The sequence below is a fragment of the Hirsutella rhossiliensis genome (genome assembly GCF_020360975.1).
Source record: "Hirsutella rhossiliensis strain HR02 chromosome Unknown scaffold00007, whole genome shotgun sequence".
Lineage (NCBI taxonomy): Eukaryota > Fungi > Ascomycota > Sordariomycetes > Hypocreales > Ophiocordycipitaceae > Hirsutella > Hirsutella rhossiliensis.
Genome location: NW_025408673.1, coordinates 3,480,327 through 3,506,181, shown reverse-complemented (window position 1 = coordinate 3,506,181; position 25,855 = coordinate 3,480,327). Strand labels below are relative to the sequence as shown.

General features: G+C 59.3%; 3 protein-coding genes across 3 annotated transcripts; 2 read left to right on the top strand and 1 right to left on the bottom strand.

Annotated features, from left to right (window-relative positions):
• Positions 1 to 2,775: 2,775 nt before the first annotated feature.
• On the top strand, positions 2,776 to 8,819 carry HRG_07169 (PIF1-like helicase domain-containing protein; the record flags this gene model as incomplete). The annotated part of the gene is made up of 12 exons (XM_044865640.1): positions 2,776 to 3,124; positions 3,187 to 3,239; positions 3,325 to 3,398; positions 3,456 to 3,928; positions 4,028 to 4,271; positions 4,329 to 5,157; positions 5,240 to 6,010; positions 6,207 to 6,304; positions 6,370 to 6,955; positions 7,231 to 8,115; positions 8,211 to 8,366; positions 8,448 to 8,819. The coding sequence occupies 12 exons, from the start codon at positions 2,776 to 2,778 to the stop codon at positions 8,817 to 8,819; spliced, it is 4,890 nt and encodes a 1,629-aa protein (XP_044719602.1).
• Positions 8,820 to 12,914: 4,095 nt separating this feature from the next.
• On the bottom strand, positions 12,915 to 13,949 carry HRG_07168 (reverse transcriptase (RNA-dependent DNA polymerase) domain-containing protein; the record flags this gene model as incomplete). The annotated part of the gene is made up of 1 exon (XM_044865639.1): positions 12,915 to 13,949. One exon carries the CDS (start codon positions 13,947 to 13,949, stop codon positions 12,915 to 12,917), a length of 1,035 nt encoding a protein of 344 aa, XP_044719601.1.
• Positions 13,950 to 20,205: 6,256 nt separating this feature from the next.
• HRG_07167 (PIF1-like helicase domain-containing protein) lies at positions 20,206 to 25,674 on the top strand (the record flags this gene model as incomplete). Its single annotated transcript, XM_044865638.1, has 9 exons — positions 20,206 to 21,082; positions 21,142 to 22,022; positions 22,084 to 22,109; positions 22,160 to 23,127; positions 23,198 to 23,204; positions 23,249 to 23,702; positions 23,982 to 24,270; positions 24,336 to 25,140; positions 25,215 to 25,674. The coding sequence occupies 9 exons, from the start codon at positions 20,206 to 20,208 to the stop codon at positions 25,672 to 25,674; spliced, it is 4,767 nt and encodes a 1,588-aa protein (XP_044719600.1).
• Between the last annotated feature and the right edge of the window lie 181 nt (positions 25,675 to 25,855).

Sequence of the window (25,855 nt, the reverse complement as noted above, 5' to 3'; positions counted from 1 at the left end):
CCTGCAATCTGGATTACCATCAGTCCTAACGACATTAATAATCCGGTAAAGTTGAAGCTTGCCATTCATAGGCTCCACGATTATGACTCTGCAAAGGAACTTTTGGCCGATCTCCGTGAAAAGTACGACAGGATCGCCCTCAGCACCATGGATCCGGTCAGCTCGGCCATTTTCTTCCACCGAGAAGTATCCCTATTCTTTGACAAGTACGTGAACACAGGCCGGGAATCAATCTTCGGAAGATCAGCCACTACTACGCAACGGTGGAAACGAACGAACGGGGCAGCCTCCACTTGCATGGACTCCTCTGGCTGGACGGGAACATGCGATTACCGAACCTGATGGATGACATGGGCAACCCCGCGGAAGAAGCATATCGTGCCCAAGTGATCCGATACGTAGACTCTGTCTTTCACGAGTGTTTAGATGAAGATGCCGGAAAAGCCGTGCGACAACATCATTGATGACTCGGGAGCAAGCAATCACACCTTTAACGACCTAAAATGGTTTAAGGATATTAAGGAATTGCCACAGGAACTCTCGTTCACGTCAGCCAACGGGGGGGATCTAGTAGCCAAGTCGATAGGCACAGCTTACATACGGGCCAAACGGTCAGACGGACTGGTGACCGAGATGAATCTCGGCCGCTCAGTCTATTGTCCCACCGCGCCAATCAACCTTCTTAGCTCAGGTCAGCTGAGAGCTGATGGAGCGATTCGCGACGGCTTCAAAGACTGCATCATCCACAAGGACTCCAAGACGGAGATGGCCATGATCGATTGGATCAACAATGTGGCAGTCATCCGATCGGAAACGCCGACGACTCGACAACAAAACCAGGGCAACATGCTCCTGGCAGTATCTTATCAAGTCATGCACGAGCGATTGATGCATGCATCGCTAGAAATCGTTCTCAAGGCCTGTGAACAGGCAGGGATCAAAATCTCAAACAGGGAAGCAAAGGAACACCATTGCAGGACATGCCACCTCGCAAAGTCTGCCCTAATCGTCAGTCGTACGCCGCCTGTGCGACCAGCCCGACCGCTGAGTCTCGTTCGGATCGACCTCATCGAGAACAAGCCACTAGGTCATCGCCAATTTCGCTATACATGGCACGCAGTAGATGCCCATTGTGGATACCATTGGGTTCGATTTCTTCGACACAAAGACGAGCTCTTTCAAGCTACGAAAGATTTTGATGCTTACATTCAACGAACAACTGGATATCAGGTCCAAGAATATGGCATGGACAATGATGTGTCTTTCAACTGGACAACAGAGTTGATACCCTGGGCCCGGGCAAACGGAATCAGTCTCAAACCGACCGTGCCTGGTACACCCAGACAGAATGGATTGACAGAGAGGGCTGGATCGAAGATCACACAGCTCGCTCGATGCATCATGATTCACTCAAGCTTCCGGAATTCTTGTGGCCCTATGCTCAAGAATCCGTCGTCAAAGTTCTTAACCTGCTTCCGTGCAAATCTAATCAAGGACTCTCACCTCATGAGGTCTTTGCCAGTTTCTCCGAGTTAACGAGGAACTTCACAAACCCTACATTCGCCACCTACGCACGTTTGGTTGTGTTGCATACGTACACATCAAGAAAGAACGGCGCGTACAGGCCAGGAAGATGGCTCCAAGAGCTGAAGAAGGAAAGTTAGTTGGCTGGGAAGGCATTCATGGCAAATTTACCACATTTACGTGCCAGCTCGGAATCGAATCGTCCGGGCATGTGATGTTCGCTTTACGAGAAACTCCCAGGAACCACAAAAGTCGGCAAGCGCCGAAGAAGTCGATACAATTGAGTACGAAGCTACGCTTCTCGACGAAGTTCAAGAAGAAGAAGCTGGAGCAACCATCGTTGAGCGAATATCTGATTCGCTGTCAACCATCGTTGAGCGAATATCTGATTCGCTGTCAACCATCGAACCGGGAGGAAGGACGACTGATAAGGGTCCGTCCATCGAAGAAACGCAAGACCATCATCTGCCAACGCCGGAGATAACGCAAGAGCTGGATGAATCCCACGATTCTTCTGTGAATACTCTGTCAGACTCCGAAGACAGCCAGGAAATTGACGGACTGGCTGATGAACGGCCAATCCTCCAGAAACAAGCGAGACTTACACCACGCCGGTCGTGAGTTTACCTCGACCGAGTCGTCAAAACGCGGAGCGACCCGCAGGGTACTATCAAAAGCTTCATCGCGGCAATTCGGGAGATCAGGCTTTAGCTTTGTTACCCCCAGACGTAGTCTCTCCGATAAACCGTCTAGAAACACTTTGTTTGACAGCAATGAAGGCGGAAAGCCTTGCAAACTCGCTGCAAAGGCTACCCGTTCCTAAGTCATACAGAAAGGCTCGAGTGTCCCCAGATTGGGAGACGAAGTGGAAACCAGCATTTGACAAGCAGTACAAGTACCTCCAAGATCGAAGTGTATGGACACTAGAAGAATTACCCACGATGCAAAACTACTTCCCGGAAAATGGGTTCTCGACGAGAAGAAACTTCCGACAGGAGAACTGGTCGGCAGAGCCCGCTGGGTTGTCTGTGGGAATTTTGAGGAACACGACAGCTGGGCAGTCCAGGATGTGTATGCTGCCGTTGCAAGCACGACATCAGTCAAAATATTCTTCTTCGACCTATCCGGCCCAAGGAGCCGGTATTCGAAAACCCAAGACGAAGCGAGCAATTAGCAGCATCGATTGCATGGGGTTTGCCCAAGCGCCATCGGGGACGGAGTTGGCGGGTAAAGGGAGTACCAGATCGGGGTATGGACGATGGCGCGGCAGGGCTAGCGGACGCTGAGCCGAGCGGACAGAGGCAGCCCAGGAGGCGGGAGAAGAGAGCCCGTCTTCGTAGCCGGGACGAGCGCCCGACAAAACAGGTTCGAAGTGGAATCGGAAGGCAGAGGAGACGGGAGCTGCAGGCCGAGGACCTGGCGAGTGTGCTGGGCTTTTTGGAGGAAGACTTTGCCATAAAGGAGAGATTGTCTAACGATCAGACGTGGTGTACGCCAATATCGCTCGAGAGGAAGGTGTCGACGGTGCGAGACTTTTACCGGGTGTTTCACGATGCGAGCACGTTGCCGATACGGACGTGCATGCTGTGCTACCGCAAGCGTACGAGAGAGGAGCTGAGGGAGATCACATGGGATCGATGGCTGTCGAGCTGCGTCCCAAAGGGAGGCCGCTCACCATTCTCATGCCGGAGCTGCTTTCCCGAGGGCGAGTCCGTGTCGGTGTGCGCCGAGTGTGGCCGATGCCTGGCGCGCGGGAGTCTGTCGCCGGCCGTCCACCTTCATAGTCGCCTTGGCTGCGAGCACATGTTCCCCGATGAGCTCAAGGGACTCACGCCGGTCGAAGAGAAGCTCGTCTCGCTGAACTCGTGTTATGGGTTTGTCACGAGGTATAGCATTCCGGGCGGCCAGAGGCAGGCCGTGAGATACCCGAGGCACGTCAAGGGCCACATCACAGTGTTTCCGAACAATGTGCAGGAGCTGGCGACCAAAGTGCTCCCGCACCCCCTTTTGCAAGCACTGGATGAGATCCACGTCTCGTGGCAGGGCGCGGAGAAGCCGGCACCGAGCGACCTGTCGAGTCTCTTGTCGGTGAGGCGGCGGGTGGTCGAGAGGGCCCTTGTCTGGCTGAAGAGGAACAATCCCCACTACGCCGAGATCGAGATCGACGCGGCGGAGATGGAGAGCTGGGGAGATCCGATAGACGGGGTGCCGTCGTCGGTGTACGATCGCATGGAGCGGAACGAGCCATCTGCGTGGGAGAAGGCGCGGACGGCGCACGTTGTGCCTCCCACGGAGCGTGCCATGGACGACGAGGGGTCGGTGGAGATCGAGGAGCTCTTCGCCCTGCTCAACCATGGGCAAGAAGCAGGGGGCCAGGGTGAAGGCCACGGGCCCAACGGAGAAGGTGAGGTTCGCGATGGAATTGAACGTGGCCCCGATCAGAACGTTCCAGCGATCAACGAGGCGACGTCTTCTGGCATGTTTGCGCTCGACGGACCGCCAGACGTCGCGGACGTGGAGAAGCTGCGGTTTGCCTGCGACGCTGTTGGTGAAGGTGCCGACGATGGCCGTGCGGGCCCGAGAGCGTGGGTCGGGTCCTCGGCGGGGGGGGTTCGAGCGCGTGGCGACGATGGTTGTGAGCCATACATCCGGGTTTCGCGGGGGGCCGAATTTGCCAATTCCTTTGAGGCGTCCTTCTTCGCCAGGACGTTCCCGACCCTGTTCCCATTTGGCGTTGGGGGACCAAGGCTGGTTGAAGAGACCATGGTCGACGCGGGGACGGCCACGGCCAACTTGCGAGGTAGGGCTGTCGAGGCAGAGGCGGCCGCGGGAGAGCTCGTATCCTCTCGAAGCTTGAACCTTCGGATGTGGGCCGACATCGTGCTCCGGCGCCATGGTGGTCGATTCGCGCTGCACCACATCTTCGCATTTCTCGTCTTCAACATGGGGGTGCGGTCGAGGAACCGCCGGGTCAGCATGTTGAGTGTGGCGAGGAAGAACTTCCGCAAGGTAGAGCGCATGGTGCGTTCGATGACCGCAGAAAGGTTGGGGGCGGCGAGGGTCGAGTTGGAGAGCTCGGGCAAGACGACGGATGGTGGCGTGAAGGAGCTTCTCAGGAGCCTCTCGCTTTACGGCCACCAACAGCCCATGTCGAGAGAGGTCCGCCTCAATATGCGGCGGAAAATCCAGTCGCTCATCGTCGGCTATGGCGTGCCGGCCATCTGGTTCACCATCAACCCGAATGACATTACGAACCCGGTGAAGCTGCGACTGGCGGCATACCGCACACGCGATCCCGACGCGGCCGAGGAGTTCCTGGAAGGCCTTGGAAATGCGTACAAACGGGCACGGCTGGCCATATCGGACCCCATGAGCTCCGCCGTATTCTTCCACCGGGAGATGAAGCTGTTCTTCGATCATTACGTGAAAGTCGGCGAAGAGTCGGTATTCGGGCGCATCAGCAAGTACTATGGCGCCGTGGAGACCAACGAACGAGGGGCGCTTCATGTTCACGGCTTGCTCTGGTTGCAAGGAAACGCACATCTCAGCTCGATGCTTGCCGACATCCACGGGGAGGATCAGGCGGCGTATCGCGAACGAATCATCCAATACGTCGATAGTGTCTTCTCCGAGGTAAGAATGCCCAAGGTGCGTCGCTGGCGGCCTGAAGTGCTCTTCCGATGGACAAACGGGGTTGGGCTGACGTGCAAGGCAGGATCTGGACCAGGAAGGGTTCCGCGCCGTGCAAGCGGAGCGATCTGTGACGTCCGATATTGGTTCCCTGCTAGACAACACCGAGCAGTTCTCGGACGCGTTTGACGAGGAGGCCAACTTCTGTGCCGGCGCTACACAGGTTCACACGCATAGCCCGACCTGTGTCAAGTATTCCTTGGGCAAAGGAGCGCGGAAAGGGAATCTCTGCCGGTTTAAGTCTCCATGGAGGTTGGTCGACAAGACCGCCATCACGGCAGACGGGGTGTTGCAGATCCGGAGGACTCACAGCATGGTCAATCGATGGAACAAGGCTATCGCTGTTGGGCTCCGGCACAACCACGACATTTCCTTCATTGCGACGCAGCGCAAGGCCATGGCCCTTATGTATTATGTCACGAACTACGCGACGAAGGTGGAGGACCCGGTGTGGAAGCGTGTGGCGGCCGCGGCCGATCTCCTGGCCGCCTCAACGGGTGACGGCACGGCCAACGGAGGACAGGACGACGGTGGAGGTGCTGTTGGCGATGACGCCGCCAAGGGGAACAGGACGCGACAGTTCTTGATGAGGGTGGCGAATCGTGTGTTCACGGAGCGTCCGCTGTCTCAGGTCGAGGTCATCGCTCATCTTCTGGGATATCCGGCCGAGTTCACCAACAGCAGCGCCTGGGCGTACCTGAACACATCTCTGCTGTACTGGGAAGTCTTTCGACGGTGGCCGTATCTCCGACGAGCAAATGGCGCGGCGGCCATAGATGATGCTCTGAATGAGTCGGTCGTTGTCGAAGAAGCAGGCCTGAGGATCTCCACGTTGAGGCGTACCAGCACCGGGAGAGCTCCTGCGAGGGCTATGCTTATACGACTACATATCGCTCGTTAGACTAAAACGCACCAGTAAGGATGAGAGCTGTGCGGCCTGGGGGGAGGTGCCCTTCGAGGATGGATGGGCGCCAGGGAGACGCTGGGTCCAGGTGCTCAGGCGGCCGGGCAAGCATGCTACCGTCTGCCTCGATGGCTACCTGAGCAAGGACTTCGGCCACAACGACGACGAGGAGTCGTGCCACCGGAGGTGTGTATAGCAACCGCCCTGCCGGCAGGCATCATCAGAGTGGCTAACCTCCCCTCCCCTTAAAGGGCAGCCGTGCAGCATCTTGCGCTATTTGTGCCGTGGGAGTCCTTTCTGTGCGAAGAAACAGGTGAGATCAATAGCATCTGGGAGCGGGCGCGAGAGGCGCTGGCCCCGAGAATATCATGTCTCGTCGACAACGTGCAGCTGCTTCGACGATCAGCCGAAGACGCAAAGCGCGACGCCAAGCAATGGGCGGCCTCATCCGGCGATGGCGATTCCACGGTCGCCCACGTCGAGGAGGGCGAGACAGGCGAGGCGGGCGCAGAATTTGCAGCGACGTATCGGTCCAACAACATCGGAGACGCAACGCGCCTGATCGACGTCGTCCGAGGCGCAGTGGGCACGAATCAGGTGACGGCCAAGTCGCCGGAGCTCATGGCAATGATGCGGCAGCTCTGTCGATTCCAGCAATCGGCGCTCTGCTCAACGGCCGAGCTCGAGGCCATCGCGATTCCCGAACAAGGGTTGAGGTGCATAAGCATGCCAGGGCGGGTATTTTCCGGGGCCGCACTACCGCCGCAGGATCAGGTCAAGGCTATCAAGTCGCAGCAGATAAGTGCGTCGAGGGAAAGGGAGAGAATGATCCAAGGCGTACAAACCACAGTCGCAGTCCGGGAAAGCGATCGCCGAGCTGCGTTGCGGAGGGTGATGACCGGCTTCGGGGAGGACGACGTCGAAATGACGACAGCCGACTCCGACGACACGGCTAGCGACGCAGAAGCGGGAATGCGCGTCCAGCTTGGCCCATCGACCTCCTTCTTCGCGGCGGGCAAGGAGTTGTCAACACGGCTAACGCTGAACAAGAGGCAGTCGATCGCTTTCCTAATAATATGCCGCCAGCTCGATTTGATGCGACAAACGAATAGGGCGATGCCGGCCAGCTCTGCCAGTTCGTCGGCGGCGAGGGGGGCACCGGCAAGTCGCGGATCATTGGGGCACTCGTCGAGCTGTTCAGTGGGAAGAGCCTTTCGAATCGTCTGCTGATCACGGCGACGTCAGGGACTGCCGCGGCGCAGATCAACGGCATCACGATCCACTCCGCCTGCGGGTTCACTAAAGACCGAGGGGCGGGCGGCGCGAACACAGCCAAGGACCTTGACGGGGTGCGGCTGGCAAAACGGGCGGAGCGGTTCATCCACGGCCAGTCTCGGATGGACTGGCAGGAGAAGGACGTGCTTGTCATCGACGAGGTGAGCATGCTCGGAGCGCGGACGCTGCACGCCATAAACGAGCGACTCTGTCGGCTTCGCGGATCGCAGAAAGATTTCGGGGGGATCCCCATCGTCCTCTTCTGCGGAGACTTTCAGCAGTTCCGGCCGGTCCAAGAGAGGTCGATCGTCCTGCCGAGCGCGGCCATCTCGTGGGACGTAGACAACTCGTTCAAGGCCGAGCAGCGGCACCAGCACGACAAAGCGCACGCGCTGTGGAAGAGATTCACGACGGTCGTCATGTTGAACGAGCAAATGCGCGCCGCCGGTGATCCGGAATTGCAGGGGCTGCTGAAGCGGATCCGGCAGGGTGTGCAGGACCGCACGGATCTGGACCTCCTCAACTCAAGGTGCTACCGCGAGGGCAGGCGGATCCCTTGGGAGACTGGCATCACCGTGGTGACGCCGCTGAACAGGAATCGGTGGAACCTAAACATGGAGGCAAGCTTGGCGTTCCGGGTCCAGCAGCGGTCGACGATGCGCATCTTCATCTCCGAGCACAAGTGGAAGGAGGGCCTGCCGACCGAGGAAGAAGCGATCATGGTACTCAATCAAGGCGACGATAGCGCGATCCCGTGCCGGCCGTCTTCATGTTCGTGGCCGGGATGCCGGTCGTCGTGAACCACAACACCCATCAGGGGCTGAAGCTGGTGAACGGCGCCGGCTACTCGGCGGTGGAGGTCATTGTCGACAAGGCGTCCCCAGGGCATCGAATCTCGTCCGACATGACGATCCACTTCGGGCCGCCGGCGGGGATATTACTGGAATCGGCGACGACAAAGGACCTCCACTTCGTCGGGATGCCGCCGGGCACGATCTTGTTAACGCCGATGAGCGTCAGGATACACTGCCAACGAAAGCGGCCGTGGCAGCAGAACGACGTCAGCCGGAAGGGATTGCCGTGCGCAGCAGCCTTCGCCTGCACGGACTACAAGGTGCAGGGCAGAACGCCAGAGCGCGTGGCCCTGGAGCTGCGGGGACACGGACGACGAAAGTCGATGGAAGGGCCGTGCCTCGCAATGCGACCCGTACAGCTTATATGTGCAGCTATCGCGCTGTCGAACGCTAGACGGCATCACGCTCGTGTCCAAGGTGCGGAGAGAGACTTGGTGGGCAACCGAGTCCCCGAAGAGATGACCGCCGCGCAGGCCAGGCTGGAGGTGCTAAGCGAGAGGACTGTCGAGGAAGCTTTGCGTCGGTCGGATGGCGACGCTGAAGAGTCAAGGAGAGTTGTCAGGGTGAGGTGACGAGGGGAGAAGACGGAGGAGCGCCGGCGGGCAAGAAGACAAGGGCACTGGGCAGCAGCGATCAACGAGGGCGACTTTAGACTTGAAGGAAGAACCCGCTAGAAAGGCATGAACGAAAGGGCAAAGACAAAAGACGCAAGTTTTAGACACAATAAGAAAACCGGCGGACGAAAGGAAAAGGTTGGCATTGGCATTGGCATTGGCAAGGGGGTAAACAGGAGTATAAACGGGGGGGAAACAGGGCAAGGCATGAGAGGGGCAAGAAAAGGCGGCAGCGACCAATGATGAGGGAGGGACGGAAGGGTCGGCGACCAATCACACGGGATCTTTTATTCCGAAAGAGGAAATAAATCAGCCAATCAGAGGCGGAGGATGTGGGGGTGAAGCAGTCTGGGGCCTTTTTTCCCCGCGCGCTAATGAAGTCCTTTCGTTCCTCAAGGCACAAGGCAAAGACTTGCGGTTGGAAAGACTTGCGGTTGGAAGGGGAGGTTTGGAAAGACTCAAGCTAAAAGATCCAAGCTCAGAAAGGGAAGCTAGGAAGATTTAAGATTAGTTAAGAGGGGGAAGTTAGAAAGAAAAGACTTTAAGTTAAGGTTGGAAAGTTAGGAAGACTCAAGGTAGGAAAGGGGAGGCAGGAAAGACTCAAAGTTGGGAGGGTGATAGGAAGTTAGGACGATATACGAAGGGACGAGGTTTAGTTTGGTAGGTGTAAGTGACGATTCACGACATAATGTGCCAGGTCAAGGCCTCTATCAAGTAATATAAGAGTAGATAAAATAAAGGTCAACTAACATGAGCTGTTCAAGAAATCCCAGCCGACAGTAAACTTGCCTTATTATTCTATATCTATCGTTCTCTTAGCTGGGTGACGGTTTCGAGGCGGGCGGGCCGGTGAGGCTACGGGTGGGCGACAATCGAATCAAGGGGCGGGTTTCCGAGGCGGGACCCTGTTTAGATGATACATCCGGGTCGGGAATGGATGAGACAGCCGAGACCGAGAAGGATTGAGTAGCCAAGGGGCCAGGGATAGGGGAAGAAGAAGGCACAGAGGCCTGTTGCGTCAGGCACGGTCGCTTCGTCGGCGTATCGGCAGGTTCAGGATAATGGCGCTTTTGGGGCGGCGTGGGGGAGCAAGTCGAAGGCGCAGCCGCGGCTAAGGACGGAGGACTAATTGGGAGAGTGCTAGGGATAACCACGGACATAGAGGCAGCGCGCATATTATGAAAAGCGGCAGAAGCGGAGGACTGTTGTCGTTTTGGTGGCGTAGAGGGTAGCGGTGTCATCGCAGCCATAGAGGTGGACGACTTGTCGAGAAAAGTCCAGGAATCCGGGACGACTATAAAAACAAAGTCACGGTCAGAGCCCGGCGGGTGAACCATGACGCCGTGGTCCAGCAGGCCAGCGACCTTGCCTGTGCAGGTAAAGGGGACATTAGGCTGAAAGGAAGAGTTTCGCCTCTCGGCCATCTTCTTACATAGGACGGCCCAGGGGTTGGCGTGAATAGGAAGATGACGAAGGCCTGGAAGGGTGGAAGCCCTTAAAGGGGATCTTATCCGGGTTCCCCGGGCGACGTAGGTAGATAGGAGGACGAAGCCGCAACATCTAAGTTGGGCGGTGTCTAGGCCTGGCAGCAGGTCCCTCCGCAGCAGGAGTGGCCGGTGCCGACGACGAGGCCGGTGAAGGAAACAACAGGCGGGACGTGGGGAAGTCGTCCATAGAGGCAAAGAGCCTAGGAAGAACGCTTTAGGACAGATTTAGCTACCCATTTCCTCGCTGCCACGCGCGGGGAATGGGACCCGCCTACGGCTGGTAGCCCTGGTCGCGGACGACGAGGGCGGGCATGGTATAGAGAACGGTGCCGCCCGTGTCAGACTCCAGGCCGTCGCGCTGTTCGACCTCCCACGCAAGGGCGTAGGGGTGGACGCGGCCGTTCATAAAGAACCACTGCTCGGTCCAGTCGGTGTCAAGAATCGACTGGCCGTAAATCGAGAGGTTAAGGCTAAAGAAGACGGAGGTTGGGGAATTGTCGGCACCCGACCGCAGGGGCGCATATTCCGCTGTGAGCAGCCACGCGGGCGGAGGCAGCAAGACGCGGGCTGTTACGGCCAGGCACATACGAGCCTTGACGGCTATAAAGATGTATTGGCACTATGAACGAAGACTCAAAGCTAAGGAGCAAGAAAGAAAGACTAGACTACACGACCGAGCTGGCCCTTATGTGCATATGCACGAGGTTACCTCAGCAGCGCTCAGGTAAGCACGAGGTCGCACGTGGGCACGTGATGCTGCTTGGGCACGTGACACTGGTGAGGTTCTGCGCTGGTGTCTCTACGCTGGCGCGCAGGGTCGTGACACTACCCCCCGTCTAAGGCCTTGATATGCGTATCAAGGTAGTCAGTCGTGGCGGCGGGTTCTTGGTTTCACGGCTTTCTCTGCTGTGTCATCATCGTCTCGTTCCTCGCAGCCCTCCTCCGCTGCAGCACATTCGATCCAGTATTGCAGGTTGACGGGTGGGCCTGCTGCGTCCGGATGTTCATCGTGGAATACCTTCAATGCTATTGGTGCGTTACGGAAATTCCTAGCCGGGTACCAGGTCTCATCAGGTCACATCCCTTCCATAAGACCTGGTATTCCAGTCGTCGACTCCTACCGGTTACTCGAGACTGCTGGACTTGATCAACCTCCCACTCGGGTTCTCCGTTGATCTCCTCGGGTGGCGGAGGTGTCTGGATCTGCTGGGGCAAGGGTTATCGGCTGCTTTTCGAAGACGGTCGGCGTGGAATAGGTTCTTCATTTTGTACGACTCGGGCAGCTGCAGTACGTAGCTATGACCGCGTTCTTCCAGGATTACGAACGGACCTGACCATTGGTTATCTAGCCGAGTAGTCGGAGCGTTCGTGGCGAAGCCTTTCCTGCTGAGAAAACTCGGTCACCGATGGCAAAGTCGGTTGGTCGTCGTTTCCTATTAGCCTGTTCCTTCTGACGTTCTTGAGCGGCGGTGGCAGCATTCCTGGCGTCTTCCTGGGTTTCCTGGGCGGTCTGCACAAGTTCCCTAGCTCTGGCGGCGGGTCCGGTGGCAGCGGTCTTGTCAGTCGGGGCAGTGACAGGGGTTCGTATATCTCGGCCTAGGGCTACTTTTAACGGTGCCATGTCGATGGAAGAGTGCCAAGACGAGTTATGGGCGAAGTCGAGGGCGGGCAGCAGGGAACTCCAGTTATCTTGATGCTTCGTCACGTAGAATCGTAGCTTTTGATCTAGGTATTGATTTGTAACTTCTACACCCCTTGGGTCTGAGGGTGTAGGAGCTTCCATGACGATGCTTCGTTCCCGTGAGCCGGTTAATCTCTGCGAGGAAGGCAGAAATAAACTGTCCAGCGTTGTCAGAAATCCATACGAGGGCATACCGAAGAAACGATAGAGGTAGCGGAAGTAGCGGCTAGCTAAGACTTCTGCCGTATCGTTTTTCTTTCCTGGGAGCGTGGCGATAATCCGGCTTAGCTTGCAGACGAAGGTCCAAACATAGTCATATCCGTAACGGTCTTTCGGCATATCCTTCCCGTCACATTCGACGTGCTCCCAAACAGAGGTCGGTACGGGCAGTGGATGGAGCAGTCCAGGGGTCTTGTCTCGAGGGGTTTTGTTGCGGCGGCAGTCGTGGCAGTTCCGAATATAACGACGGATATCCTCCTTCATCCTTGGCCAGTAGAAGTCTCGTTGGAGCAGCTTGATCACCTTGTTCTGTCCGGCGTGAGCGAAGATCTGGGGCTCGTGGGCTTCGCGAATGAGCGCGGTCTGAAGAAACGTCTGCTTGTCTGAGGTCTGGGCTGGTACGATCAGGTGTGTTCCATGGGTGCCGAGGTCTTGGAGGAGGTTCTCTTGGCGGATCAACGAAACGAGTTCGGCTCCCTTCGGGACCGAGTTCGGGTCTAGTTCTGGGCGGTCTTGATCGGGCGTCTGCTGTATCCTCGGTCTTCTGGGGTCTGTAGGGCACTCGTGGCCCTCAGAACTAATGGTCTAGTAGGCTTAGGTTCGGGACTAAAGTTCTGAGGGGCAGGTTGCCGGCGGCCGTAGGGTCTAGAGAGTCGGTCGCGAAGCCTAGCCTTTCCGGAGGATCAGGGTCACCGTGCGTTCCTCGGCTTCCCGGGCCTTTACGGTAGGGAGCTCCGCTGTCTTCCTGGAGAGGGCATCGGCGACTACGTTCAGTCGACCGGGGCGGTAGAGGAAACGGATGTCGAACTGGGCGAGAAAGTCGGACCATCTGATCTGTCGTACCGAGAGCAGGCGCTTCGTAGAGAAATGGACTAAGGCTTCGTGATCGGTGATCACATCGAACTTCTGGCCTAAGAGCTCTGGGTAGAAGTGCTCTAGACTCTGTACGACGGCGAGGAGCTCTCGATCTTGGATTGGGTAGGCTCGCTCGGCCGGGGTCATGGTCTTAGAGAAGAATCCAACGGGCTTCCAGGTCTGATCAGGCTGTTCCTGCCATAGAACACCAGCTGTGGCATTCCGGGAGGCATCGGTCTCCAGTCGGGTCGGCAGTTCTGGTCTAAAGAAGGCGAGGACCGGGGCTTCGATAGCCAGGCGCTTGAGTTGATCAAATGCTTCGCGTTGCTCCGGGCCCATCACAAAGGCAACATCCTTCTTAAGCAACCGGTTCAAGGGTTCTGCCACTCCGGAGGCGTGGTAGCAGAAAACACGGATGAAGTTGCATAGGCCAACGAATGATCGGATCGCGGTGCGGTCTCGGAGGTCTTCAAACTTCCAGTCTTGTATCGATCGAACTTTCCGAGGGTCGACACTAAGGCCCACACCGGCTTCAAGCAGAACGCCGAGGTAGTCAACCTTGGTCACGTTAAATCTAGACTTCTTGATGTCTCCCTGGAGGTTGGCCTGATGGAGTCGCCAGATCACTTCTTGACAGTCTTTCCAGTGGTCTTCTTCTTTATCCGAGTAGATCAGGACGTCATCTGCGTAGGCGCTGGCGCACCGGTCGAGGAGATCGTGAAGCTGCGCGTTGATAAACTGCTGGAACCAGGCGGGACCTACCTTCAGACCGAACGGGAGGACTTTCCAGCGGAAAGTTCCGAAACGGGTGCGAAAGGCGGTCAAATACTCGGAGTCAGGGTCCATGCGGAGACGGTGGAAGGCCTGGATCACATCGATCTTCGTAAAGCGTTGAGCTTCACGGCAACCGAAAGCAGTACCTTCGAGGGACGGAGCGGGCGTGATGCGACTTTTAAGATGATCGTTCATCCAACGGTAGTCGATGCAGAAGCGGCGGGCGGTCGTGTTCGGTTTCGGAGCGAAGAGGACGGATGCGGCGTGCGGACTCGGATCGGGCTCGATGAAGTCTATCTCCGGAGGTGATCGACAGTCTCTTTCTCTAGAGGCAGATACTTAACGGGCGTGCGGTACGATGGGGTCCTGTCGGCGAAAGAGGCTTCTCAAGCTCTAGGACTACATCGTGACCGGGTCGGCTCGAAGGTAGGGTGTGGGCCTCTTTCTTCGAGAAGAATCCTCTAGATGGGTGAGCTGGGGCGGTAGACGACTACGGACACAAGCAACATGCTCAGGTCTTCTCCTGAGGAACGGAATGCTTTGTCCCTGGTAGGTCTTCTGATCCGGGAGACTTTAGCAATGGTTCGAGCACTAGGGACGGTCTGGTCAAGGCCGGAGCTTGGCTCGAGCTGGACTGGATCCCGGGCATCAACGGTTCGAGTTCGTTCCACTGTTCGAATCTCTCGTGAGACTCTACTTGGCAGACCAGAGCGTTAATCAGGGCTTGATCTTCGGAGGCTTGGACCGAGGCGACGGAGACGAAGTCGGTAGCAGGGGCGGTCGTGAGCTGAAAACGGACAGACTTCTTGGCAGACGGAGACTTGGACTGAAACGACGGAGACGGAGTCGGTAACGGGGTCGGGACAGAGGCCGGAGGAGCTTGATCAGAGCGGCGCCAGTTCTTGTGGAGGATCCGGTAGCGTTTCTCCTCTTTCTCGAGCAGGCGGTTCCGCCTCTCAGCGTCGGCCTGGATCTTAGGGTCGATCCGACCCGAGAGCGGGGCTTGACGAGAGAGCTGGATCGTCGGGGAGAACTTGGCGAGGCAGGAAGATCATCTGGCCAGATGATCTGTCGGGCGGCGCAGTCAAGCAGGAGGCGCTTCTCCCGCATCCAGAAAAGACCGATAAAGATATCATGGCCACACTCAGCTATATCAAATGTCTCGTTTGCGAACGAACGGCCATCGATGACGAAAGTGGCGACCAGCTGTTTCTGGATATAGCCGGCTGGCTTTCCACGGAAGTCTTGGAGGGGAATCCGACTCGGGAGCTCCTTAATCTGGGCTCCGAGTCTTTGGGCGGCGGACTGGGCGAAGGTTGGGCTAACCAGCAAACGGGTTTCGGCTCCGGTATCACAGAGGGAGCGGGCAGGTAGGCTCACACCATCCACTTGGACTTGACTTGGCTGAGTGAATGACTTGCTAGACCTACTCGCTATCTGTGACACCTTAGGGACCATCAAGGAGACTTGTGATGGTCCTATTCGTTTCGAATCTTGATCAGAGTCGTTGGCAGGGACAGGGACGAAGGCGACACGGGAGACAGCATGGGTGCGGTCGGGACACTCGCGAGAGAGGTGCCCTGTTTTTCCACAAATAAAGCAGGTGCCATTATCCCAATGGGCCCTTTTCTCATCGTCGGTCAAGGCTCTGCCAGCATCACGCGAGGTGATAGGGGTCGAGCCGGTCTTGTTCGGAGTCTTGGCGGTAGTCGGAGCAGTCTTAGTCGGCGCGCGGCGAGATCGGTCGGAAGAGCGGGAGTCCTGTGTCTGCCTCATACTCCTCTTCTGGCAGTGGACAGCGTCCTTAATGAACCCACAGAAAACCTCGTAGGTCACGGACTCGTCACGGGTCTTGGTCAAGAGGCTGTTATCTAGGTTGGCCGGGATGTGCTGCCACAAGGTATGCTTCATCTGGTCCTCGGGCACACGACCGGTCGCAGTTAAGTAGTCAAATTCCGCAAGAAAGTCCACAATGTCGGTCTTCCCATTCACGGTAAACTGGAGGCGTTGCAGGCGGTCAAGAGCCTCGGAAAGCTCATTCGGATTGCCATAGGCGGACTCAAGGGCTTGGATCATCTCTGCCACTCCAGAGAAGGGTCGAGTGTCAGAGGAGAAGCGGGTTTCAAGTGCTCGGCGGGCTTTTCCTCGAGCAGGTTATACAGACAGACCATCCGGCTGTTCTCAGTCCGGAAGGTTCGTACGTCTTCGTCAAATTTGTTCTTTATGCTCGGATGAAGGAATGGAACTCGTCCTTCTTCCTGAGAACGTCGCGAGACCTTGATGCGCGATTTGGCGGCGTCGCTGTACTCGGGGTTCTTGCCCTCTGGGAAGGGGCCAAAACAGGGCCGGGAAGCTTGCCTGTTGGTCGGAAGGCCGGGCCATTTGGGCCGGCAAAAGCAGTCGAGGGCTCCCGGTGCTGTCGATTTGATTCAACAGACGGAGAGCGTTCATTTAGACGGGCCGTTAAGGCCGCAATCTGTCCCCTCATCTCGCGGATGAGAGCGTCTTGGGGGCTCGGGGCAGCCATGGCTGCTATTTCGGATTCAGTGGCTTGGCCAGCAAGCCGGGCAGAACGGCGAGGCTGATCAGAGGCAGGGCTTCCTCGGATATCATAGTCTCGAGGTCAGAGTCTAGGGTCGGAAATGATACCACGCGGAATCACGGTCAGATGCCTGCACGAGCAGGGACGGTCGGAGGTCAGACGGGACGAATCCCTTGGTCGGAACGGTTGGTCGGACGACTACACACACGCGTAGTCTTGGTCGGAACGGACGTGATCTCAGCCTTGAGGATCACTTGGTCGGTGGTCGGAGTCTTGGTCGGAACGGTCAGAACGGATGCGCTGGATTTACGTCAGGCGCGTGTGACGTGAAAGCTCGGTGCCTATTTGCTTAATCGCTGGCAAGCGATCTTATTGAGCTTTGAGTAGTGTTACGGCCAGGCACATACGAGCCTTGACGGCTATAAAGATGTATTGGCACTATGAACGAAGACTCAAAGCTAAGGAGCAAGAAAGAAAGACTAGACTACACGACCGAGCTGGCCCTTATGTGCATATGCACGAGGTTACCTCAGCAGCGCTCAGGTAAGCACGAGGTCGCACGTGGGCACGTGATGCTGCTTGGGCACGTGACACTGGTGAGGTTCTGCGCTGGTGTCTCTACGCTGGCGCGCAGGGTCGTGACACGGGCCATGGCTTCGGCGTTAAGTCCCTTGATGCGGTGTTCGTCCAGGTGGGCAAACCTGGCGGGGCAGTCGGTTTGGACGAAAAGCATCACGGACATATCACCGCCAGCGCCGGTTTGGCTATCGAGCGGCTTCGGAGGTGCGGTGCGGGCAGGTCGGTAGGATGTAGAGAGGAAGACATCGTGCACCTGGGCAGGTCGATAGACTCGTCGCGCCCGTAGAACGACCGCTGCCTAGCGTTAAGAGCGGAGTAAGGAGGAGATCGAGCGTAAACGTGCGTAGAATGAACCAAGGGTGATATAGATTGGCCGGGAAATGTGAGGAGTTTTGCCACGGCAAGTGTTTGCCTAGATGTCGAAGGGATACGCAGTGGTGTCGCGAAGCTGGGCTCCAGTCAGGCACCAAGGGTGACGCGGACTCAAGAGTCCGGCAGGGCTGTCGGCAGACTCGTCTGCCGATAGGTCTAGAGGAAGCCCGGAAAGTCCGGGAGAATAGAGGCCCAATGCATAAAGGGGGACATTATTGCGGAAGGACATGCACAAGGGGCGTGTTGGAAGGCCGAAAGATAGGGGGATAAAGCAAGCCAGGTCGACACACGGAACCGAGTCCCGGCCTTCCTCGCCTTGCCGTATGATGACTAGCATGCCGTCTTCAGTAGGGGTAGAAGAAGTCGACCGAACATCATATAATATAAACAAGCGCACGGAGAGCGGCTATAAGGAAGGTCGCGGATAGGGTTGACAGGGAAGGTCGGGCAAGACGGACCTAAAAACCACCGTGCTAGGCGAGCGGAGCCGGATGGCAGGGCGATTCCTGGTTTCGGCGCGGCGGGGATGGTAAGAGATACCAAGGAAGGAGAATGTCTTAGTATAATGCCCGATTGGACGCCCTTTGGCAACGGTCAAATAGGAGCTGCCAGGAGAGTCGACCAGGAGAAGGCCGCGCTAGATAGAGCTGCAGCATCAGTGCCTGGGCTAGGGCTGGTCAAGGCCGTCCGTAGGGATAGACACATGGCGGTAAGGTAGGGAAGGAGGGGGAGAAGGGGGAAAAGATGGGGAGGGGGGGCCTCTCCCGGACCAGGTACTGCCGTGTTGCCTGCATGGTATCGAGACCATAAGGTTGCCATCGCTTGCAAGCGGGGTGGCCTTGGATCACACCTCGGGCGAAGGCTTCGTAATTCCTCGCTTGTTCGCAGACCCTTACCGTAAGGGAAATATAAGTTTGGGGAGAATCCTAGGGCGACGTTAGGTCGGTGGTAGGAGAGGGTGAACCGGAGACAGTGGAGCTGCCGCTGCTGCAACGAGGATCATTGCGGAGGCGAGGATGATCGCAACGGACACAGGGCCGAATCGGGGGTCGGGCGACGAAAGTCAAGCGGGCGCGGCACCTAGGTTGCGGCCTATCGAGGCGAAGAAGGCGCCGGCGTCCGAGGAACTCACGAGGGGCAGCAGAAGCACTCAAAAGATTGTTGCCTCAGCGAAGTCGGCGAGGCGGTCAGCTGGGAAAAGGCTGCCGCACGTCGATGGTGCCACTTCAGAGGAGGGCAAGCATCACGTTTAATAAGATTTCGGCTGAAGGGCGTAGCAGGCACTCGCCCCAACCCATCCGGCCCAAAGGGATCGGGGACGCGGCCGGACACATAGCTCCACCGGACGAGGGCGGGTCTAACGTCGGGCCAGCGGCAGTCGCTATAACGAGGAGCATTGCGGAGGCGAGACCGAGCGCAACGAAGGAAGGGCCGAGGCGGGCGTTAGGCCATGAGAGTCAAGCTGGCGGGGCACTTGGGCTGCGGCCAATCGAGGCGAAGCCGGTGCCGGCGTCCGAGGAAGGCTCGCGAAGGGAACAAGCGGAAGGAGTGAAAAGAGCGATGCCTAAGGGAAGTCGGAGAGGCGGTTGGCCGCGGAAGAAAACGACGCGCGGCGATGGGGCCCCCTTGGGGGGGGGGCAAACGCCACGTTCAGCATCGATAAACGTGCGGGGCAGGCCGGGGGCCTTTGTCAGGGGGAACGAAGGGTCAGGCATCGGTGAATCGTCCGTTGCGGTTGGGGGTGGCTTCGAGACGGTCAGGCCCAGGTCACCGAGCGATGGCGCACAGATAACCCTGAGAGGTCTTGTCGAGCGGGCAGCGGGCGTGGCGGGGGAGCATAGGAGGGGAAGACCGACTGTCAGGCTAAGATTTCGGCCGGAAGACGCATGCCAGCACTCACCCCAACCCATACAGCCTAAAGAGATCGGGGACGCGGCCGGAAATATGCCACCCCTTGACGGACACTCAACTGGCCCAGGAGGACAGGATCGGCTGGCGGGTGCTGCTGGGGGTTCGCCTAGAGTCGTCAGGGAGCCCTTCATCCAGCCAAGTCAAGCCAAAGTGACGAAAGATGGAGTAGGGGACGCGGAGTCATCCGGATGGTCATCACCACGTCCGTCACGCCAGGCAGGGCAGGATTGGCCGGCAATGACGGTCGGGATTTCATCCACGGCCGCCAAGGAGCCCTTCGTTCAGCCAATCCAACCCAAAGAGACGGAAGATGAAGCAGGAGATGGACAGTCATCCGGACGCTTGGCATCACGGCCACCACGCCAGGCAGCGGCGGGAGAAGAGGATCGGCCGAGGCGAGTCGAGCCGGCGGCGACGTCTTCGCCGCCCGTGGAACAGAGGAAGCGGATCCGCCAGCCCGACCGAGACCAGCTCCCGCCGAAACGTAGCCGAGTCGGTCATCGGAGGCAGAGGAGGAGTGAGCTGCAGGCGGAAGATTTGGCCAGCGTCTTACGTTACCTTGAAGAGGAATTCGCCGTCAAGGAGAGGCTATCCAACGAGCAAACCTGGTGCATACCAGTATCGGACGAGAGGAGGGTATCAACGGTGCGAGGCTTCTATCGGGCATTCCATGACGTAGACACGCTGCCGATACGGACGTGCATGCTATGCTACCGGAAGCGCGCAAGAGAAGAGCTGAGGGAGATATCATGGGACCGGTGGCGGTCAAGTCCCATCTGCAAGGGCGGGAGCTCGCCGTTTGCGTGCCGTGGCTGCTTTCGCGAGGGTGAATCTGTCCCGGTCTGCGCGGAGTGTTTTCGACAATTGGCGCGCGGCGGGCTGTCGCCGGCGGCGCGTCTTCATAGCTGCCTCGGTTGCGAGCACATGTTCCCGGATGAGCTCAAGGGCCTGACGCCGGTGGAGGAGAAGCTGATCGCGCTGAACTCGTGCTATGGGTTCGTCACAAGGTACAACGTCTCAGGCGGCCCGAAGCAGACGTTGAGATATCCCAAGCACGTCAAGGGCCACATCACGGTGTTCCCGAACAACGTGCAGGAATTGCTGACGAAGGTGCTGCCGCACCCATTCTTCCGGGTAATGGACGAGATCCACGTCTCGTGGCAGGGTGCGGTAAGGCCGACACCGAGTGACTTGTCGGGTCTGCTGTCGGTGAGGCGGCGTGTCGTCGAGAGGGCCCTCATCTGGTTGAAGAGGAACAACCCACACTACGCCGAGATCGAGATCGACGTGGCGGAGATGGAGAGTTGGGGAGACCCGGCCCACGGGGTGCCGCCGTTGGTGTACGGGCGCCTGGAGCGGAACGAGCCGTCGGCGTGGGAGAAGACGAGGACGGCGCACGTCGTGCCGCCCACGGAGCGGGCCATGGACGACGAGGGGGCGGTAGAGATCGAAGAAGTCCTCGCTCTGCTGAACCAAGGGGAAAGCAGGACGAGTCGCGAGGCCGGCGAGCCAGGGTCAAACGAGGCGCACGAGGCGCACGGCCAGAGCGACGGCGAGACCGGTGATGATGCGAAGACGATCAACGAGGTGACCTCGTCGGGAATGTTTGCGCTGGACGGACCGCCCGACGTAGCCGACGTCGACAAATTGCGCTTCGCATGCGATGCCGTCCGCGACGGCGCAGCCGACGGCGGCACGGACCCGAGAACGGGGTCGAATCCTCGGCAAGGGGGCAGCCGGGGCATGCCGATGGTTCTGAACCGTACATTCATATTCGCCGTGGGGATGAATTCGCCGACTCGTTCGAGGCCTGCTTCTTTGCAAAGACCTTCCCCACGCTGTTACCATTTGGCGTCGGAGGGCCGCGATCGGTCGATGAAGCGACCCTACATCTGGGCAGAGGCGGCGCCAACACGCGCGAGCCGGAGGTGGGGACGCAGGACCTCGTGTCGTCCCGGAACATGAGCCTTCGGACGTGGGCCGACACGGTGCTGCGACGCCACGGCGGCCGGTTCGCGACGCACCACATCTTCGCGTTCCTCGCCTTCAACATGGGCGTGCGGTCGAGAAACCGTCGAGTCAGCATGCTGAGCGTGACGAGGAAGAACTTCGGCAACGTGGAGCGCATCGTACGGTCGCTGACCGCAGACGGATTAGCGGCAGCCAGGGCCGAGCTGGAGAGCACAGGCAAGACGACCGACGACGCCGTGAAGGAGCTCCTCAGGAGCCTTTCGCTGTATGGTTATCGCCAGCCCATGTCCCGAGAGCTCCGTCTCAGCATGCGGCACAAGATCCTGGCGCTCATCGTCCGCTACGGCGTGCCCGCGATCTGGTTCACGATCAACCCAAATGACATTACGAACCCAGTGAAGCTCCGGCTGGCAGCGTACCGCACGCGCGACCCCGAGGCGGCCGAGGCGTTCCTGCGAAGCCTCGATATGTCGTTCAAACGGGTCCGGCTATCCGTCTCCGACCCGATGAGCTCGGCCATGTTCTTCCATCGCGAGATGGCGCTGTTCTTCGAGCATTACGTAAATGCAGGGGGGGAGTCGGTGTTCGGGCGCATCAGCCAGTATTACGGTGCCGTGGAGACCAACGAACGAGGCTCCCTTCACGTCCACGGGCTGCTCTGGCTACACGGGAACGCGCACCTGGGCTCGATGCTCGCCGACGCCCACGGCGAGGAACAGGCGGCGTACCGCGAGCGGATCGTCCGCTATGTCGATAGCGTCTTCTGCGAGGTAAGGGGCGGGGCGTCGCGGTCATGGGCCAAGAGGATGCAGGCTGACACACGGAAAGCAGGACCTGGACCAGGAGGGTTTTGCGCCGTCCACGCGGAGCGTTCGGTGACGTCCGATGTCTCGTCCCTGCTGGACAGTGCCGAGCGGTTCTCGGCCGCATTCGAAGAGGAAGCCAACTTCTGCGCCGGCGCGACGCAGATCCACACCCATAGTCCGACATGCGTCAAGTACTCCCTGGGCGACAAGGGACGAAAGGGCGACCTCTGTCGCTTCAAGGCGCCATGGAAGCTGGTGGAGAAGACGGCCTTCTCGCCGGACGGCGTGCTGCGGATCCGTAGGACGCATCCCATGGTGAATCGATGGAATAAGGCCATCGCCGTGGGGCTCCGCCACAACCACGACATCTCCTTCATAGCGACGCAGCGGAAGACCACGGCGCTCGTCTACTACGTCACGAACTACGCGACCAAGGTAGAGGACCCGACGTGGAAGCGCGTCGCCGCCGCCGCGGATCTACTGCCCGTCGTCTCGGCCGGGGAGGACGCCGGAAGTGGCGTCGTGGGCGGTGATGATGGAACCAAGAACAAGACACGGCAGTTTCTGATGAGAGTGGCGAACCGTGTCTTCACGGAGCGGGCTCTGTCCCAAGTCGAGGTCGTCGCCCATCTGCTAGGGTACCCAAGCGAGTTCACGAGCAGCAGCGCCTGGGCGTACCTAAACGTGTCGGTGCTCTACTGGCACGTCTCGAGACGGTGGCGACACCTTCGACAGGAGAGCGGCACCGCGGTCGCTGACGTGTCCGTAGATGAGTCGGTCGTCGTGGAAGAAGCGGGCGAACGGATCAGCTTCGCCGAGGCGTACCATCATCGCGGAAACGTCCTACGAGGCTTATGCCTATACGACTACGTTTCGCTCGTCAGGCTCCAACGCGTCGGCAAGGACGGGTGTTCCGGTGCCTGGGGAGAGGTGGCGTTCGAGAGCGGCTGGGTGGCGGGTAAAGACTGGGTGCAGGTATTGAGGCGGCCGGGGAAGCATGCCGTCGTCTGCCTTGACGGGTACCTAAGCAAGGATTTTGAAGAGGACGACGAGGATCATGCCATCGCAGGTAAGCACGGTAAACGGGCGGTTGAAAGGGATCGCAACGCGTCGCAACTAAACCGTTCTGTTCGTTATAGGGCAGCCGTGCAGCATCTTGCACTGTTCACCCCGTGGGAGGCCTTTCTTAGCGAGGAGCGAGGCGACATCAACGACATATGGAGGCGCGCGCGGGAGCAGCTTCCGCCGAGAACCTCGTGCCTCGTCGACAACGTTCAATTGCTCAGGCGTTCCGCCGAGGACGCCAAGCGAGACGCCAAGCAATGGGCAGCCTCGTCCGGCGACGGGGAGGGAGGGCAGGGCCAGGGCCAAGCGGATCACGAGGCGGCATCGGCGTACCAGTCGGACGACGTCGGAATGGCGACGCGACTGATTGACGTCGTGCGAAGCGCGGCCGGGGCGAACCAGATCACGGCGGGATCGCAGGAGCTTTCGGGAATGATGCAGCAGCTCTGCCGCTTCCAACAATCCGCACTAGCCTCGACGGCCGAGCTCCAGGCCACCATGGTGACCGAACGGGGTGGGAGGTACATCAACATGCCCGGCCAGGTGTTCTCCGGGGCCGCCGTGCCGCCGCAGGATCAGGTCAGGGCCATCAAGTCGCAGCAGACTTGCGCCTCCAGGAGAGGGTGAAGATGATCCAGGGCATACAAAGCATGGCCCCGGCCCACGGCACCGATCGCGGCGCAGCGGCGCGGAGCGTGCTGACCGGCTTCGGGAGGAAGACGTGCAGATGACGGGAGCGGCAGCCGAGGAGACGGCAGGTAACGCGCAGGCCGGCATGGAAATCCGCCTCGGCCCGTCGACCTCCTTCGTCGAGGCTGGGAAGGCTTAAGAACACGGTTGACGCTGAACAAGAAACAGGCGATCGCCTTCTCGATAATATGCCGCCACCTGGACTCGATGCGGGAAAGAGACGGAGGCGACGTCAGCCAGCTCTGCCAGTTCGTCGGCGGCGAGGGCGGCACCGGCAAGTCGCGCGTCATCGAAGCACTCGTGGGCCTCTTCGCCGCCAAGGGTATCTCGAGTCGCCTGCTGGTCACGGCGACGTCGGGGACCGCCGCCGCGCGGTCAACGGCATCACCATCCACTCCGCCTGCGGCTTCACCAGGACCAAGGGCCGGGCGAGAACACGGCGAGGAACGTCGACGGCGTGCGGCTGCCGAAGCAGGCGGAGCGGTTCGTCAACGGCCAGTCCCGGATGGACTGGCGGGACAGACGTGCTCGTCATCGACGAGGTGAGCATGCTCGGCGCGCGGACGCTGCACGCCGTCAACGAGCGGCTCTGCCAGCTCCGGGGATCGCGGCGGGACTTCGGCGGCATCCCCATCGTCCTCTTCTGCGGGGACTTCCACCAGTTCCGCCCGGTCCAGGAGCGGTCGATCCTGCTGCCGAGCGCCGCCGTCTCGTGGGACGAGGACAGCTCGTTCAGGGCCGAGCAGCGCCACCAGCACGACAGGGCGCACGCGCTGTGGAGGCGGTTCACGACCGTCGTCATGCTGGACGAGCAGATGCGCGCCGCCGGCGACCCGGAGCTGCAGGGGCTCCTGCGGCGGATCCGACGGGGCGTGCAGGACCACGCGGACCTGGATCTCCTCAACTCGAGGTGCCACCGGGAAGGCAGGCGGATCCCGTGGGAAACGGGCATCACGGTGGTGACGCCGCTCAACAGGAACCGGTGGAACCTCAACATGGAGGCGAGCCTGGCGTTCCAGATCCAGCAGCGGTCGACGGTGCGCATCTTCCTCTCCGAACACAAGTGGAAGGACGGCCTGCCGACCGAGGAAGAGGCCATCACGATGCTGAACCAGGGCGACGACAGCGCGATCCCGGTGCCGGCCGTCTTCATGTTCGTGCCGGGGATGCCGGTCGTCGTGAACCACAACACTCACCAGGGGCTGAAGCTGGTGAACGGCGCCGGCTACACGGCGGCGGAGGTCATCATCGACAAGGCGTACCCGGGGCATCGGATCTCGGCCGACATGACGATCCACTTCGGGCCGCCGGCGGCGATCATACTGGGGTCGGAGACGACCAGGACTTCCACTTCGTCGGGATGCCGGCCGGCACCATCCTGCTGACGCCCATGAGCGTCAGGGTCCAGCGTCAGCGGAAGCGACCGTGGCAGCAGAACGACGTCAGCCGCAAGGGCCTGCCGTGCGCCGCCGCCTTCGCGTGCACCGATTACAAAGTGCAGGGGGGGACGCTGGAGCGCGTGGCGCTCGAGCTGCGGGGGACGAGGACGACCAACGTCGGCGGACGCGCCGTCCCGTCGCAGTGCGACCCGTACAGCCTGTACGTGCAGCTATCGCGGTGCCCGACGCTGGACGGCATCATGCTCGTGTCGAAGGTGCGGGAGAGGGACCTGGTGGGAAACCGGGTCCCCGGGGAGATGACCGCCGCACAGGCGAGACTGGAGGAACTAAGCGACAGAAGCGTTCGGGAGGCGCTGTGCTGGCTCGGCGACGACTTGGACGCCGCGAGGCAAGAGAGGGAAGGCTTGGTAGGCACGACGTCGTCGGACGCCGCGGGAACGGCTGACCGCGGGAACGGCTGACGTGAGCAAGGAGGCCAAAACGAAAGAGGCTATTTTCAGCCCAATCGGGTTGAGAACGAGGCGGCTAAGTCAAAAGAGGCAGATTTTACGGAACGCCGGCGGGCGAGAGCCAACGAAAAGCTGACCAATCAGGCACGCGGATTTTGGGGGGAAGGTCCGCGGGTGGGGCATAGGGGAAGGT